The sequence below is a fragment of the Lichenostomus cassidix genome, chromosome 7 (genome assembly GCF_008360975.1).
Source record: "Lichenostomus cassidix isolate B80296 chromosome 7, HeHo_3.0, whole genome shotgun sequence".
Lineage (NCBI taxonomy): Eukaryota > Metazoa > Chordata > Aves > Passeriformes > Meliphagidae > Lichenostomus > Lichenostomus cassidix.
The window spans coordinates 26,313,566-26,331,763 of record NC_139488.1 but is presented as its reverse complement, the minus strand read 5'-3'; the positions used below and the strand labels follow the sequence as shown (position 1 = coordinate 26,331,763).

The following is an 18,198-nucleotide window of genomic DNA, read 5'->3' as shown; positions in this document are numbered from 1 at the left end:
CACATTCCCATCTATGTTCCCAAGCAAAGGGTCCCACAGGTGGTTCTGCTCAAGAGAGCCTTGCAGATGAGTTCCCTCCAGTTGAGATAAAATAACGTATGTTCTCATTAGGCCGAATGCAAACAGTGATGAAGGGGAATGCACTGCCAGGTCACATCAAGCAATCAGGAAACAAACCTTTGACATAATGCAGCAGGCAGATAATAAGACCCCATAGTTAGCAACAAATGAGACTGCACTTAATTTGCTGTGCAATGTTCATGTAATTAGATAAATTTGGTACCGTCAAGACAGCAGACAGGTAGAATATAGCCTTGATGAATTGGGGGCTCTCTGTCAGGCACTGATCACATTAATCATAAAGCCAAAACTCAGTGACGCAATTTTTCTTCCAAACATTTGCCATAATTTTCTATCGTGAAAATATGCACATGCCCTTGGGTTTTTTTTACCGAGTTGTTTACTCTTGAAACAAGAAGGATTGATTTCTGCACCACCAGGATGGAGTACAGACTTCTAGAAGCTCATCTGTGCCAACAGAGTACACCACATGTAATGAATAAGAGCCATGCAGCTACTAAGCATGTTCTAGCCCAGGTCTACTATCATGTCTGGATGATCTCACATTGGACATCCTTCAGCATGGAGAGAGTGCTACGTTGGGACCTCCAGAGCAGAGACAGGAGGAGAAAAAAGACGAAAGAGAAGTAGAATAAAAAATTAGAGGCATAAAGGGCAAGACGTGATTTTAAGAAGTTGGCAGATAAAATTTGAAGAGAAAAAATGATTGAGATACTAACTCCACAGCTGCAGAGAATTTTCCCAATGTGGTTGTGCCATAGTGCAGGGTACTTGAAAACCAGCCAAACGGAAGCGGCATTCCTTCGACCCTAAAAAACCGCCACAGCCAAGAAGCACTTGGCTGCACAGCTTTGGTGCTTTTCCAGCCACAAAGGCACCTTTCAGTGCAGTGCCCAGGTAGTTTCAAAGAGGACTATGTTTCCTCTTTAAGACCTGCAACCAAGTTTTCTCTCCAGTACCTTGCAAATTGGTTTTGTGAGAGGACCTGCTGGGAACAAGAGGAATCCCAAAGAAGAAATGCAACAGGTATTTGCCAACAAGTCTACCCAAATACTATGCAAGACACTCTTGGTTTACTGGTAGACAAATGTGGTAACTGCTAACACAGCAGATTATTAATATTGGTGCAGATGACCTGAAACCTTACTTGCCAGCGCTGTACAATTGGCCAGGGTCTATCAGCAAGACAACCCCAATACAGTAAGATATGGGGGTTACTGGGGATATGATTCAGAGGTACATAGCATCAGCTGGCGAGCTCTCAGCTGCATTTTGTAGACCTTGCCTCATGACCCCACCACAGAAACTGCTGTGGAGCCCCAGGGTATATGCAGTGCACCCAAATCTCCTCATAAGGAGTGAACGGGAGCACCAACTGGGGCACACAAATAACCTGTGACAAGCATCAGGACATCTGCCAGCCTCTCTTCTAACCACTGTTTGAATATCACCCTTTTCAGTATGCGCTTTATTAGCCAGAGCTCTGGCTTATTAACTATCTCCCAGCAAGTTACTATTCTGTCTTTTTTTTCTACAGTTTTTGCATGTACTTGCATGAAAGAGCAAACTATTTCATGCAGCTTCCCAAATCCCCCCTGCTCCAATTCCCATGTTAGCAACCTGCTTTGTCATTTCCCCTTTGCACACAGCATGGAAGAAGCTGCTCTGCCCCTTTAAACAACCAGTCAAACTGACTGCCAGCCAAAAAGACAATGACTTTTTGGTAGGATCCAGGGTAATGCCCTATCACTTATTTCTTGCAGTATTTTGGAAGCAGAAGAAAGCCATGGTAGCTGTGGGGCTCCACAGATCTCCTGGCTGCTGCTGTGTGCATTACTTTCTTCCCAGGGACTGTTCCCTCACTCACACCTATCCAGAAGCATCACAGCTCCTCAAACAGCCCCTGCAAAGCTGGGTGAGCACTGGCCCTGGCCAGGCAGTGAGGCTGTAACAGGACTCCAGGGGATCAAACAGAGCTTTTTAAGTGATGAGCCCTAGCTGTTCTTCCCTTGTTCTTGCAAAATGTTTCTGGCTCCTACTGGTTCCCCTACACCAAGTACTCTGGAACCTGTCCCTTAGCCCATGCCTGAGCCCTGTGTTACAGCTGCAGGTTGAAGGATTTTGGGATGGCTGTGGGACTGCCAATGCCATCACGCTGCTCCTCACCTCTCACGGGGAAAGTGCATTTCAGGGACTAGAAGAAACACTTCCAGCCCCACGGTCACTAGAACCTCTGCTCACATCCCTGATGGCTCCATTTTCCTTGCCCTGATCAAAGTTTACAAGAGGTAAAAACAGATCTCTCTGTATCTCCTTCAAGACATCAAGAACTATTGAGCTGTCATGTCCTGGATGACGAGATTAACCGTGAACCCTCCTCTTGGGGTGTAGCCGCTGACCAGTCTCTGTGCTCGCTGCACATCAGCTGCCTTGGGAAGAGGAGGCTTTCATGAAAAGGTCACCACCAAAACCCAGAGTCCTGCCCCTCCAGAGTGGACATGGACACCCACATGAGGACCTGATTTATTACCACTTTTAGAAAATGACCACCAGCCCATTCGGGCTGTTGTCCAGTGAAATCAAACTGAATTAAGGCATTCCTGGCAGCCTTTTGCCACTCTCCCCACAACTGGCAGGCAGGGAGGAATGGTACACAAGATCTCCAAAGAGAGGGAGCAGTGCTGGTTCTTTGCCAAGATGGTGACAGAAATGACCCAGGCAAGGCATGATGTGAGAAACACGGCGGGTGTAAAAACACAAGTCAAGCCTGTTCCCGGGACCTGAGCTGAATAATGACAAAGAAGCCCTGTGCTCCCATCCTGCTGCTATAGGGCACTTCTACAGGCTTAACAGCGCTGTAAAGCACTCCTGCCAGGCAGGTCAGCATGGATGGGGACAATGAGGTGGAGGGTGGCCAGTAGGCCAGCTTGCCAGAAGGGCAGTAAGTCCCAGGGACTTTAGCAGTGGGATTTGGAATACTGCAGGTGGCTGACATTTTAGCAAGGCACAGGAGTGGAGGTGTAAGACTTACCCGTGGATAGCGTGGATAGAGTGAGGTTCGTAATGGTATCGTCCTTCCTGGTGGCGCATGTCAATTGGCAAAGGAGCGTGGAAGGCCGGAAAAATGTGCTGCGGCACTGTTATGGGGAATAGAAGAAAAAAAAAGGGACTTCAAAAACTTTTCCTTCCCTTTTAAAACAATTTCAAAGGCACTAAATCTCCATGAATTTCAGAGCAAGAGCAGTGCAAGACAAGGGGTCTTCATGATATCAGCGCTATCATACACCAGAGAAGTAGAATGAATAAATAATCAAAGTCATGCGGAAAAATCCTACATCTTCGACATAAAAGATCTCCAACAGGGTTTTTGACAAAGACAAGCAGCTAAGCGCTCTTTGAACTTGAGGAGATTATAGCAAGCACCAAGGAAAACTAGACTTGCAACGCAAATCAGACTCAACAGAGCCTGGTGGGATCCAGACCTGCATCGTCCCTCAAGCCTGGAGTGGCAGCAAACACTGTTCCTGAAGGTCTGTACACACAAGTTGGAAATATTTACCTAAAAATATAACAGCAAGAGCAGCGCTAAAGCAGAATGTCTAGGCAGTCAGAAGAGGCTCAGAAGTGCCTACTGCCAGGTTCTGAGAGAGGAGCTCAAATTGCTCTCACTTGTAATCACTTGAGGCCCTATTTTTTATTCATTTGAGAAGCTTGTTTCATCTTTGATGGAAAGATAAAGTGGTCTCAAAAGGCAGCGAACACCTACATTGACTTATTAAATCTACAGGTTTTAATATTTATTATTGACCCCAAAAGTTAACGGCGAGAATATTTGAGTGAGTTGAGCTGATGGAAAATTCATCAGGTTATTTCTCCTCACCACCCCCGACAACGCTGCCTGGCTGCCTGGGCCTTTCCTGCTAAAATTACAGAAGCTAAAGAAATACAATTAGCGGAGCCTCGATAGCGATACCGCACAACCTCAATAGCGATCCCATACAATCACCCTCTGACACGGCTCCGCGCATCTCCAAAGATGCCCCTTTCTACATTCAGGGCAGCCATCGGCTTAAAGATAAAATGCTGGTCTTGCTCTGCCTTTACAAACAGTCAGAAGTTCTTCATTAAAGATTACTTAATATTGTTGCAGGTTTTACCATTATTTCTCTGGCTTCTTGGCCTTTCTGTCTAACTGGAGACCAAAAGTAAAACAAAACCAACCTCCTAAGCGAGCATTTCAAAAACCCAGCCTGTGCTCAGTATTTCACTGTAACTTGCCTCCGTGACAGGTACCATCTCTCTGGAGACTGGGGAAGCACCATCCAAAACCAAAGTGTCACGGCTTGGGCCAAGTCTCTCGCTGTCGCTCAGCAAACTTCAGTGAACGCCAAAATCTTTTTCTATGAAAGACCTAAAATTCAGCCTTTTGCATCTGTGGCTCAAGCTGCACCAGAGCTACGCCGACGCTGTCCGGTGGGGCTGCGCTCCGCTCAGGTCCGTCGCGCAAAGCCTGTGTGTAATCCTCATATACGTCTTTCCCGGCATATCAGCGAGAGGATCTGTGGCTCCTACTCCCATTGCAACGCTCAATCCCTGAGCACAGTGCGGCACAGGCGCGTCAGCCAGGCTGCTGGGAGAGGTGAGAGACTACACAAAAACAACCCTCCTGCCAACTCTGCTGAAAGGCGTTAAGCTAAGGTAGTCGGGGTGGAAAGTATTTAAGGCTCCACAGCAGACTTGCTCTCCGTGCTCCAGCAAAGGGCTGGCACCTCACACTACCTGATACACTGGGAGCATTTTTGCAGCTCGCCTAATGTCAGGACACAGTAGAGTAACTGTTAACCACCTCCCCCGCTTCTGCCCCCCTCCCCTCCTCTCCCAAAAGCAGCTCAGGGAGAGAACGAGCTTGCATCCTTCAGGATTTGCTTTTGCAGGAGGAAGATTCACCCTTTAACCATTCTGGGTATGGATGATCTGTAACATAAGGACACTTGCAGGGAGTCTTCATTTTAAGAGGCAACCAGTGTTTTTCCAGGACAAATGCACCAGACTTTAGCTGTCACACCCCATCCCCTGCTCACACAGCACAGTAAAGCTTCTGGTCTCCCCAAACCAGGCTCAGCTCAAACTCCTGCCTGGGCTGGCAGACACCTAAAGCTACCGTCCTCTTCCCTGGGGACACTGCTGCCACAGCCTGTGGCTGCTGTGGGGACCAGAGGGAATCGGGCAAAGGATCTTTTACATCATCACATGCAAAGCACAGTCACAGAATCAACTGTCCCTGCACAGACATCCAATGTCAGACAACACAAACATCTCTTCCAGACTGAGCCCTTAGGCTGGGCTTCCTGTAGTGTTCACCCCATATTTATGCTATACAAATAAACCCAAAGTAGCAAGAACACTTCTGTGGTCCTGGGACCAACCCACAACCCTGCTGGCAGCATCCCTACAGGTGAAGATTAGCAACCTCCCAAAACAGGGTGGCCACTCTGGCTGTAATGGACAGGTCTGGGGTTGAGTTATACCCCGGAGTGCAGGAAAATGTAAGCTGACCTGGGCTGAAACTGTAATGGCAATTGTGGCTGAGTTTTAATGATATGGAAAGTCATCCTAATGGCCCTAGAGCAGTTTAATTTATTAATAATGCTAAAACTACTAAAACCAGGTCAAACTGAATATCTTAAAAGCCAAGCCAGCTATGTTTTATTTTGTAACTGTGCATTTCTACATGATTGATTGCTGAGATAATATTGGAAATTTCTGCGCTAAAAGAGTCTTTCCCTGTCATTCAGGAGAACTGGGAAACAGAAAACACGGGCTGTTTGCTGCCTGGCCTCCTTTCCTAGCTATCTGTTGGTATAAAATTGACATCTGAAGAGAATTTCTCCCTCCTCACACCTCTGATTATTAATGGGAGAAAAACTTCCATGAACTTCCTCCCTCCCACTGGCACACTTGGTTTGTTTTTAGCATTTCAATCTATGTGGCCCATGGGAAGGTCAGCAATGCCTATGCCTTGGGTACCTTTTTCACATCCCCATTTCCAACTCTACCACATGCCCTGTGCTTTGCTGCCACTAAGGCTGAGGGGAAGCTTTTTTTTTTTACATCCCTTTGCAACATTGCCCTTCATGACTTTGCCTCTGCTTCCCTTCCTGGGAGCACCAGCCAAGCCTACGGGCTTCAGTGGCTGGTGCTGTTCCTTTTTATTTTCTTCCAGGTGCTTGGTCAGAAATAATGAATGGTTTTATAGGCAATCAACTACCAATTCATAAACGTCAGCCTGGCTCTGCTTCTTGTTCCCACCCCTCCAGAAGAGGACTGTGAGCTGGCAGCAGGACAGCAACACACGCCGCCGTTAACAAAGATGGATGTTTTACACATAGGAGTTAAAAAGACAATTATATTCAATTACTTCAAGTAAGTTACGGTGATGTATTCCTGAATAGCCACGCGAAGGGCAATATGATGATTAGGGCAATGAATTTGCCAACTTTAATTTAATCAAGGCAATCTTTTGTTTAGCATTATCTGCTTTGCAGTGGCAGAGGATTTACCAAACCCAAGCAATCTTTGTAGATTTAACCACAAAGCTGCCCAATTAGAGCTAATGATGATTGTTTTACACATGAGGGAGTGAGATTTTAGTAGGAGGGCTGGGGAAAACTTTTCCCCAGGAAAAAGTTGGGCCATACCAAGCCATGCAGTACAATACTCTGAGGTGCAAAGGCATGACATGGCATCTCCAAAAGGCCCCAAGCACTGGAACCACAGACAAACATTTTCTCTGGTTCTTGCTGAAGGGAGAAAGCCAGAGAACATATCAAAAGCAGCACCCAAGGGGCAGGGACAATGAGAGAAGAGGGTGTTTTGCACAGAAACAACCCAGTTCTACACCAAGTCAGATGCTCCTAGCTCCCAGGGTGAAGCAGGGTGGGAAAGCACAAGGCACAGTCGGGAAGCCCCACCTTCCACCCCACCGGGGCTCCTGCAGGAATGTGTCTGCTCTGCCGCGCCATTTGATAAGGGGGAAGATGCTGCTACCTGTCCCCACTTGTCGGAGCCGATTTTCTGGCCAAGGTTTATGAGCAAGACATGGACCTCCCACTGCTGTGTTCTCATCCTTGTCTATTCAAAGGCCAGCCAACCCTCTGGCTTCAAAGAGAAAAGATATGAGGCAGAAATGCAGGTTTAAAGGGGATGTCCCTTTGCTGAAAATCCCAGTAATTGGGGAGGGAGGCATCAGAAACAGCTCTTATTTGACGATGATGCAGGCTTTTGATTATCTCTACAGATAAACTCAGACTGCATGTATGGGTTTGCATAGCAAGCAAAGAAGCTGTTTTCACATCACTCATAGCAGCACCTCTTTTTGAGCCCAAAAGTGAGAATTAGGATGGGTCAAACAAGCTTTTTCTATTCCAAATACTTCAGCTTACACATGCTTGCTAAAAATAAAAAAAAAAAAAAGAAGGAAAGAAATCAGACCCCACAGCACTGAAGTGGGTTTCATTTGCAGTTTGCTTTGACAAAAACAATTCAGAAAGCCCTTGGGAAAGGACTAGAAGAAGTTTCCACTTGCAGCGGGGGTGCTGCAGCAAGACTGGCTGGGAAGAGACCCTGAGAACCTGAGAAGCCCCACACATACCCGTGGTACCACATGGAATATACTGGGCTCCCCCTGCTTTATCTGAAGCATGTGTGAGTTGTGCAGGCACCCACATGGGCTAAAAAATATGCAGCTTTCTTATGGATGTCCAACAGTCTCCTGTGGGAATAAGCAGTCCAGCCTGTAAATAGGCTTCTTTGCCATCAGAAATAGTGCACAAATATTTTGTAATCAACAGTGAAAGTCATTCCAAAATGAGGAAAAAGTCTGGATAATTCAGTACCTGTTGTGCTTTTCTCAACAAGTTTGCAAAAAAAAAAAAAAAAACCATAAAAAATTAACGTCTTATAAAAGAGGAAACACAAATACTGATTTCTTGAGATGCCTTTTGGTTTTATTTCCTATGGAGTCAGTGATGCATGGGACACAGCTTTCATAAAGGGATCACAAGCTCCTTTGCAAAGACTAACAAAGCTTCACCTCTCTTTAGGAAGGGAAGAAAACGAGCATTTGAAACACAGTCCTGTTTTTTTACTTAAGAGGGGCTGAAACAGGGTAATGTAAAATAACTTGCACAAGTCTACACAGTCAAATAAGAGCAGGTTACCAATGAATCTGAATCACTGCAGGCAGAAACTGCAACTTTATCAGCTTTATCTCTAAAAGGCTTCAGAGCCCTGGGGTACTGGATTGATTTGCGTTAGTGGGAGAAAAACTTTTTCAGACAACAGCTTACATACTCCTGTCACTGCAGTGTCATTAGCAGTTGCGCACAAGCAACTGACACAGAAAAAAAAATGGGAAAGGGATGTCCCAGAGGATGCTCATGGGAGTTCACCAGTACTTCCACAGGTGAACTGAGGCATGCTGTCAGAGGCCAAATCCCTCTTACTGAGGAAGGTGGGATGCTGCGTGGTGTGACACAGCAGCTCACAACAACTTTTGCTTCTTTCTTTTTCTCCCAGGTCCAGCTTCTCTGAAAAAGATAATAATAAAACAACTGGTATCTGCAAAGGCCCTTCTTGCTGCCCACATTTTCTCCTAGATATCCAAATCTCACTCTCTTTCTCAAGAACAAGGTTAAGGTACAACAAACACGAAGTGTTCTTCTCTCAGTCATCTCCCAGGGAAGCCCAAAGCATCAAGTGAGAAAGAAATTTTAGGCAGCATTCATTTTTCATGTTACACTTTTTAAAGTCCCAATTTTACTCGTCCATGGTATACATTTAAAAGGTTGTATCTTGGTATCCAACAAGCACAGTGGCTGTGAAACAGTAAAGACAGGCCTGTGCTTTGTTCCCCAGCATTCCTGTGGCGATTTTCCTCACATCAGAGCTCTCCTGGAGCTGATGGGTTCTGAGCAACCCTGGACAATCTCAGCGTGCAAGCAGGGGAGGCAAAGCCAGCCCGAGTGACTGAGTGTGTGTGTGGCTACTTGACTCCCTTTGATAGTCCCTCCTGGGCGTTTCACTGTTGTATTTGGATGGCCGCCCCTCTGGCAAAGTGCTGCAGGACTGTAGGTGTCGGCAAGGGAGATGTTTTTGTGTTTGTGTGACGTCCCCAGAATAATGATCTAGCTGTTTAAGTGAGCTGAGCGAATGAATGAGCACAAGAAAAACATCTTCACTGAAAGCGCAGCCAAAGTTAATGCACCATTAATAATGGTCTGGGTGAATTATTGGAAGGGATAATAGGCCTGGGGTCAGGGAAGGTCCTAGACAAAGAACAGGGAAAATTGGGTCACAGAAACATGACAGAGCAGATCACGCTGATGCGTCTGTGGGATTCTCCCTGGATGAAGTCATATACCACCATGCAGAATATTAAGGGCTTTGCAGGGACAGCCATTCCCAGAGCCACCACTCAGATCAATATGGGGAGGAGCAGGAACAGACACACAAAGCTACAGTGATTGCCTCTTAGTCCCCCTTTGAGAGATCCACTTTAATGTTGTTTAGATACTTCGCAAAATACACCAACTGCGTGCCTCCCTCAAAAAGGGATACTTATGCAGTGGCTAATTACACCAATATGAGAATTTTCTAAGCAGTGAGAGGTGTCTGGGCAAGTATGTCCCTTCTGTGAATGGCAGCACCATGCACTTCACAAAAAACCATCTGAGGTACTTCAGCAGCTCTGCTTTTCCATCTCCAAAATTGCAACAAGAACTGCAACCCGTTCCACCCCCCCATCAGCTGCCTGTCTTCACGACACTAAATTACTGACTAACCTCGCTTTGTCAGAATTTCCCTTCTTTAAAACAGAGATAATAACACCTCCCTACCTCAGAGGTTTGGTTAATGTTTATACAGCACTTTAGAAATGATGTGGTAATTAAGTGCTCAGTATTATTATATCAACGTGTATAATGATTCCAGCAGACAGCACTATAAACAGGGCTGCACCATGCCTACTTTCCTTTTGTTTGGCTTGTTAGCATTTGGTTTGGTTTTCATACAGCATACTTCAATTATTACTGGTTAATTTTTCCGTTGTTTTATTACCTGCTCAGTGGCTTTGACAAAAATAAAAGAGGAACTACACAAGAAGAATAATAGGAAATATTCATTCTAGCCCACTGGGAACATTATAGCAAGGAGAAGCCAGAGGCAGGCTCCCACCAGCTCACCTGGGGAGACCTCTCTCCTGCCCCAGGCACTGCAGACCACTTTGAAATACATCCAGCCAGCTGCTGCCTTCCAAAGGGATGCAGAACCAGTTTTCTCCTAACAAAACTAATGCAGAAAGATGGTGGTAGCCTGATTTACAAGGTTATTTTTTTCCAGACAATGCATGTCAGGATGCTGGAGAAGGCAACATGCTTAGTTTAACAGCGGGTTGAGTACAACATCCCATCCAGGTAAGAAATAAAGATCACACAACCAACTTCTGTTGAGCAAACAGCTCAAGTAATGGTAAATACCCTGTAGGAGAGTTGGAAGGAGAAGGGGCCTTGCTGGGATGCAGACGTGTGAAAAGTAAACAAGAAATAATAAAAAATATCTTGCCCTTCAGCTATAAAATCACAAGGAAAAAAAAGGCCTTGAGAAAGAATTATATACTGACATCTCAAAGCACCTGCAGGACAGTGTCAGTGTGACTTCACACTCAGAGAAACTGAGGAGCAGAGGATAACATGAGAAGGCTTGTCTCTCCACTTCAGTAGTGCTGGAGCCCCTGCATGCACCTCACCACCACAGACAGACCCAGGAGCCATTGGCTTCCCTGCTCAGCTCCCTGCAGGCACACAGACTTTGGATGTGCATGTGGACACTTACCTGACACAAAATAAAGCCCATTCCTGGGGTTACCTGCACAATAAATGCCATTATAAAATCCATGAGAGACAGGAAATGTCCCCACCAGACATGGCAAATGGAAGGCTGTCCCTCTCTGGCATCCCAGAGGAAACCTTCTCAGATGCAATCACAACAACCATTGATCCTTTTGGGGATGCCCCAGAGGAGTTTATCCTCTTACAAAGGTTATTCTACTGCTTCTGCTCAGGTGGAAGAACCAAAACAATGTCTTTTGAAGATGCTGAAGGGTGCCCTTACACAGCCCCTGCCTAGGACACACGGCAGGTACAACCACAGCCCTGCTGGCCCTGCTGGCCATGCAGCCAGGAACATTTCAGCCCAGCCACTGCTCCTGCAGTCAGGCAGTGCTGCTGAGCCGTGGGCTATGTCCAAAAGCTGGGCAGGCAGGCAGGCAGGCAGCTGCTGAGCGAGCTGGCTCTTGCAGCAGGGATGGGGCGAGATTAGATCAGTGAGCTCTCCCTGCGGCCCCGTGGCCAACTCGAGGCAGCACTAAAGGAATTTGCTCATAAATTTCCTCCCCACCCCAAGAAGAAGACAGCACACTTAAATGAACTCAGGCCCTAATGGAAGTAGAATATTCTTGTTCGGCTCAACGTCTAAGCCATCCTGAAGCTCCTGGCAGCTGCACTCAACTCTCTCCCATGCACTGCCTGACCTTTGGTAAGGGCATTAAAACTGTCAGTCTTTTCCTGGGCAAAAGAGATGGAACCATTACAGTGAGGCTAAAAATGGCCTTTCCCTCTACATGGAAAGTTTAGATTAAAAATTGAAGAGTTCATTGACATTTTCTATAAGAACACAGAATTGTAGTTAAAAAATCAAAGCCTGAAATTCCTTTGTTGCTATCTACCATCTCTGAAACTCAGCATGAAGGGCTTTCCTGCCTCATCCACTGAAGGAACATGGACACCTGCTGCTGGCAGGAACATGAGGACACCAGGAATCTCTTCAACACACTCCCAAGCAGCAGCTGGCTTTGCAGCACCCTTCTGGTGTGACCCAAAATGGGGCACTTCACTTCTTGGTGAGAAAACAGCAATTTTCTGAAGACTGCTGACATGGGAAGTACTGAATTTGGTCTTGCAAATCAGGTTGTATCCAAAACTTTTGAAAATTTCAGAATGGTGTGGGGGGATGAATATATTCAGGTCTACAGAAGTATTTTCAAACATTCAGATAAGCATTTATGCATGAAGGCATTGCATTATCTATTATTCTACAAGAATTCCAGGGGTCTTCAGGTTACTGATAAATGGCAGCCTTAGGGGGACAACCCATTATTTTTTTAATACCTCTGGGAAGAGTAAATAAGATGAAAGCAGATCTCTCCTGCAGCCAGGAGGAACCCCACAAGCACAAGGAAGTCCCGCAGTGGGGTGCCCAAACACCAAATCTCTGACGGCTTTTCGAAGAGCAGTAATTAGAAAAGTCTCTTGATCAGCCTTGCTGCCACCAGCCACCTTCTTCAATCCCAAATAGCTGGAGTTGGGGGAAGCTTTAAGGCAGAACTGCTTTTCATCAGTTAATGTTTTCCAGGTACCTGCACCTTCTGTCAGAAGCAGCACAGAAGAGATTAAGATGGTTTAAGATCTATTATATTTTAGACTACAAGAACATGGAAGTGATGAAGTTGAAATGCCTTGACGTTATTTCAACAATATCTGCTGAAATGGGAAGTTTCTGAAAGAGACTGCTGAGCATTTGTACTTCCTGAAAAATTAAAAAAAAAAATGAAAACTGCCTTTCTCTGTTAAATAAGTACTGAATTCTTTGGGACACAATGAAATCTGAAACAGCAGCAGTGCACATATCCATTGCAAAGGAAACCTGCTCCACTCACATGTCGCTGCTGGAGAAGTAGCAGGATGCCAATCCCACCTGGGATGTGTGAATTCACCCCACCATACCTGATCAGGAGTTTCTATGTCCATGCTGAGCATTTCCAGAACAAGACTTTCCCATTAGTGCTAACTTCTTTTTTTTAGCTGGATGAGGCGATGACCACTGAATGGCAGAAAAGAAACCCAAAAGGAAAGGCCTAGTGCAGCTTATTAATTCCACAGGTGAGCTGCAAATGTTGAGAGTCTTGAAAATCACTTAATTGCCAGGCTGTCAGGCCAAGATGTGTTTTGAGGACGCTGCCAATCTGACAGTTATTAACAAACAAAGAGGCCACAAGCCCTGACTGCACCGAGTTCCTTGTTATTTCTACTCATGTGCCACCTCCCAACAGGAAGTACTTAATAAGAATAATAATATCCCGAAAGGCCAACCTACGGCAGTGCAATTAAAAAGCTTTTCTGTCTCACTTTGAGGGGAGAAAAAAAAAATGAGGGGGAAATTAAAATCAGACAGGAAATTCCACTAGAACAAGCTAGCTTATGTCCTAATAACACAGGATTGTGCCAACTCCTCCAAAAAGCAGAGGAGGGAAAGGAAAAAGAAAGGGGGGGAAAAAAGAAAGAAAAGAAAAAGAGAAAAGCAGCCCTCTAGACTGACTCAGATCTGAGGCTACATTGTGGTTCGGCTGTGGCTGCAATTCTAAAGGGAGAAAGGCAGCACGAACAAATAAAAGGCGGTTTGCTTTTTGAGCAAGTTGTAGTTATATGATGTAACTCTTGTATGAAAGCGTGGCCACTGCTGCTTTGTTGAGAAAAGACACAGCCTGATAAGCTCGAAGGACCAGATGGATCTTGGGGCTTGTTCTCCCAACAGCTGCTGCCAGAGAATGGCAAGAAGAAAAAGCAAAAACAAAAAAAAAGAAGAAAAATCCCAACCAGCAAGGAAGAAATCCCAGCACGTGAGGGACAGGCAGGGAGGTGGGGCAGACCAGATGGTGGTTCAGCTTGTGCCTGCCTGGACGGGCAGTAGGAGAAAAATCAGTTTGTCAAAAACTTCTCTGAAACTTATAGATCTCTCAAGAAAGGAGGGATCTTTTCACAACAGAAAAAAATACCCACAGTGTTAAGGTGAGAAGTTTTCTGACAACTGTTATCATCCTGCTTCCTGGGTATCCAGTATTCTGGATTCAGCAACCTCCTGCACCTCCAGCTGATCTAGCAATTTCCAAAAAAAGTGGGCCAAGAGGATTTACCCCTGACTGCTCTGGAACCGGGCCAATGCATGACAAACCTAGCCTGTTTCACACTAAAGCTAATTTCACAGTGGAAGCCACATCACTTCAAGATAGCTGGTGAAACAGGAGTGTGTGAACCTCAGCTAACTGCCTGGAGCACTCCCCAATAGCCCCTGTCTGTCCCACAGTCCCCAATACCTGGCACTGAGAGATGCCCCGAATCTGCAACAGGTTTCTCTTTCTGGGTATCCAAAGGGTAGAGAAATGCATTTGATGCATGTGCAAACATGGCCCTGACAGCAGTGCTGCCTCCTGTGGTAGTGATTCTGGGGAGCACAGGAACAGAGCCTGAGTCCATAGGCAGCTGAACATGTTGCTCAGTATGGCTCAGGTGCTCCTGGAACTTGATTTTACATCTGAGCAGTTTTCCTTCCAGACTTCCAAAGGAGGCTTGGAAGGGAACAAATTCCTTGGCTCCCTAAAGTGCCACTTCTTCCTAAAGTGCAACCTGCTTCAGGTTGCCTGTAATACAATGCTAAATTGCATATTGCCATTAGGTTGAGGCATTATGGGAGAAAGCACTAACTGGCCATTATGACCACGAGGCAGCAGGAGCAGCAAAAGACACTGCTGCCCTCAGTTGCATCCGACCTGACCAAGCCCAGGACCTCTGTTGTTGAAATGTAGAGAGACAGGGAAGTTCAACAACCTCGGACTGGAAACCACAAGACTGGTGGAGTATCAAAGGGCAAAGCAGTGAATGAAGACAGAGGGAGAGCACATCAGCTATCACACAGCACCTTCTGGACAACTCTCATCTGAGCAGCAATCTAGGAGAGCCCTGACCGTGCACCTTTCAATCACGAAAATAAAACTTTACTGAGGAGTGTCATCCCAAGCCACATTTCTAGGAGCAGAGCTACAGATGGAGATGTCTTTTAGCCTTCACACCCCCAGCCACGCATTCACACCCCTCCCCGGAGGTGGCACTGGCACTCACTCAATCACACACTGAGCCAGCTCAGGGAGTTCATCCAGTTGAAAACTAATCACCTAAAATTTTATTGCACTGGGGTTTGGCTGGATCAACTCCCTGAACCAGTTTACCATGAGATCGATGGTGAAGAAAAAGAAAAAGCCATCAGGTTGCTGTTCAGCAACTACTTCCAGCCCAGGCTGCCACTGAAGGCATTGGTCCTGACCTTCCTTGGCCACTTGTCCCCACAACACAGCACACCCCATTATGGTGGCCAGGTGTCTTTCTGTGACTGCAGGGCTGACTGGACTGAGGAGCACATCTCACTGAAAGATAACACACCCCTTCCCAGTGGCTGATGCTCACAGCCCAGCTTCCAGGTGCTGGTCCTTGGGGGCATGGCTGCTTCAACGTGTATGGAGTAGTTGGGCTGACTGGCCATTGCAAACTAAATACACTTCCCCAAATCCATCAGGCAGCACACTACGAGCTGTCTGCTCAACCAGCCAACGCAACTTGCATGAGCTGGAAAGCTGCCTTGCAGAAGAAAAACTCCCAAGCAGATGCCTCAATCCTGTGAAAGCTCAGGTGCCAATGCCAACAAGAAAGGGCACGCCAGCCCGCCCTGAGCACAGACCTACCTGAACGGTCTCTGCCACTGCAGGGCTGCCTGCTGCCATGGTGGGGACACCTGTACTGCCTCGTGCCACAAAGACTCGCTCAATCTTTCAGGACAAGGCTGTGCTTCAAATTCAGTGCTGGCATTTCGAGCCTCTCTAATCCAAACCACAGGAGTCAGTTTGCTTTCTTTATGCATATGCTCCTCCAGGCATTAAAACAAACTGAAATCAAACTGTTCCTATAGGCAATGGCTTGAAAAATTTCCCCTCGTATGAAAGGTCTGTTTATATAATCTGTAAAATTGAACAAATTGAGTCTGCAAAAAACCCATGCAGAGTCTGCTGTGCATTTTGACCAAACTTCTTTCTGGAAATGGAAGAAAAAGACGTCTGCTCCTCTCCTATTTGTGATAAAATTGCAGGGCTGGGTATTTTTCTTTCTTGCACTTATACCCAGGTGATAAGCATCGAGGTAGCCTTCAAAGAAGAGTTTTGGGAGCCTTCATGCTTCAGGACACCAGTCTCCAAAGCACTCCTAGTCGATAAAGACTGAGAGGATACTGCAATGAGCTGGCTTTTAACCAGGCATAAGGCAGTCTGCTGCTCTTAACTAAGCAGAAGGTCTGATGAGGAGAGGGGTGAGGAAGTTATCTGTTTTACCCAGCTGTGGTTTTGGTGCAGGCTAATAACTCCCATGTATCATCCTGCCTTCGTATGAAAATTTTCCGACTGGTATTAAAAATGGTCCCAGTGCAGTTTGCAGCAGATTCTCCGGGCAGCTCATGCAAAGTGCTGGTTGTTAGCATGCTGCTTGTGTAATGAGGGTGCTTAAGACTGTAAGGGGTCTCTGGAAGGTCCTGAAGAGTGATTGCAGTTCAGGAGACTCACCCACCTGGCAACACGCTGATTTATGGCCTGCTCAGTTAATAGCCCTGCTTAACACAGGAGTTTGTCGAGATTAAGTAATTGCCTGAAACAAAAAGTTTATTATCTTTAAGTCTCTGCTGATGAATGACTGGGTGTTGGAAGAATCATGTGAAAGATCATCTGTGATTCCCTCCCACTTTAAGGGGAGGAAAAAAAAAAAGAAAAAAATAATGAGGTTTTAAAAGACAAGCTCTTCCAAAAGGAGTTTGAAAGCTCGCAATGTACACTCAAACATGGTCGCAGTTCCAAGGAGGGGGTTTCACACCTAGGGTGCCATGTAATAAATAGCTCAAGTAATAACACAGTTCTGTGATGCATTTTCCCCAAGTACTGCAAGTGTTTTGTAAACATTAATTAATACCACCCCTTGAGAGATAACTGATCCTGTCACACAATAATAAGATCGGGAATAAACCAAGATGCAAAGCCTGTTTAGTATCCATACATCACAGTGGCCTTTTCCATCCTACAAAAATCTGGAAGTTTTCCAATCCAGAAAAGACTGCAGACAACTGCAAAGTTAAAAGACGTTGCATGCTAAATTCTGCTACAATTATTTCCCGTCTCCATTTCCAGATGCTTCAGCGAGGTTAATCGGCTTGATTAAGGTCACACACACACACACTGCCTCATGAAACTGAGATCCAAAGTGCACCAGAGCACAGCGCTTTGGGACTTGCCATGTTCCACCCCCACCCCAAGATGAGCTGCCTGCCTGCTGAGCATCCCTCGCAGTGGGGCTGGTGCTAGGAGATCACACGATCCAAACCTCTCCTCCTTCGTCCCCCGTTTCCTTTCCACCCACGAGTTTTCTCAGTTGGCACATGAGCACTGGAGTTTGGACACGAGGGGAGCAGGGCTGACAAGAAACGCCCATCTCCACTGCAGCCGCTAAGTAATGTTCCCACAGCCCCAGATGTCAGACACACTGTCCCTCCTCACAGCACTTCGAGGCTTTCCTGCAATAAAATGGGAATTGGCTCCAGCTTTTCCTAGCACTTCTCATATTACCTTTTAATCCAAATACATATGGTTCAGGGAACACTGAGAGACTTGCATGAAAGGATGTACACCAAGAGAATGCAAACCCTGGAAAAAAAGGGATTAGATCTGCAAGGCTCCCTTGGCCCCAAACATGTGCCCCCCCAACTCCCCAGCATATTAATCAAGAGTCTGATGAGATTCCTTTTGAAATCCCCCAAAAGATTTCTGAAGACTTCAGTGGCTTTTGGATCAGGCTACAAACTCAGAATAAATCATAAACTGGCTACATCTGCCAAGTTTATTTCTTTCTTTTCCAGGTTTCAGAACAAATCCATTTTACTGCTGGGAAAAAGAAGAATGAAATAACTGACAAGAGTTCAAATATCCTGTATCACTCCTCATATTAATTCAGCCAGTCAATCTATCCCATAACTTTGGGAAGTGAAGCAGATTACTTTGGCCAGATCAAACCACAAAACTGTGCTGCTTCATTTATGTGCAGTTTATTATTTAAGGCAACTTCTGCAAACCCCTTTTTCTTGGGTTAGAAGTGACAATGTGGAGGACTAAAGTTAAGCAGAGTCTTAAGCTGAACTACAATT

The 18,198-nt window shown here is 45.9% G+C and overlaps 1 protein-coding gene across 3 annotated transcripts in view; it reads right to left on the bottom strand.

Annotated features, from left to right (window-relative positions):
- GLI2 (GLI family zinc finger 2) overlaps nt 1-18,198 on the bottom strand; it is a 191,753-nt gene that overhangs the window by 65,359 nt on the left and 108,196 nt on the right. For all 3 annotated transcript variants that reach the window (XM_085066915.1, XM_085066914.1, XM_085066913.1), the window contains exon 3: nt 3,113-3,218. In XM_085066915.1, coding sequence (XP_084923041.1) covers nt 3,113-3,218 — 106 coding nt within the window. The remainder of the gene's footprint in view (nt 1-3,112; nt 3,219-18,198) is intronic.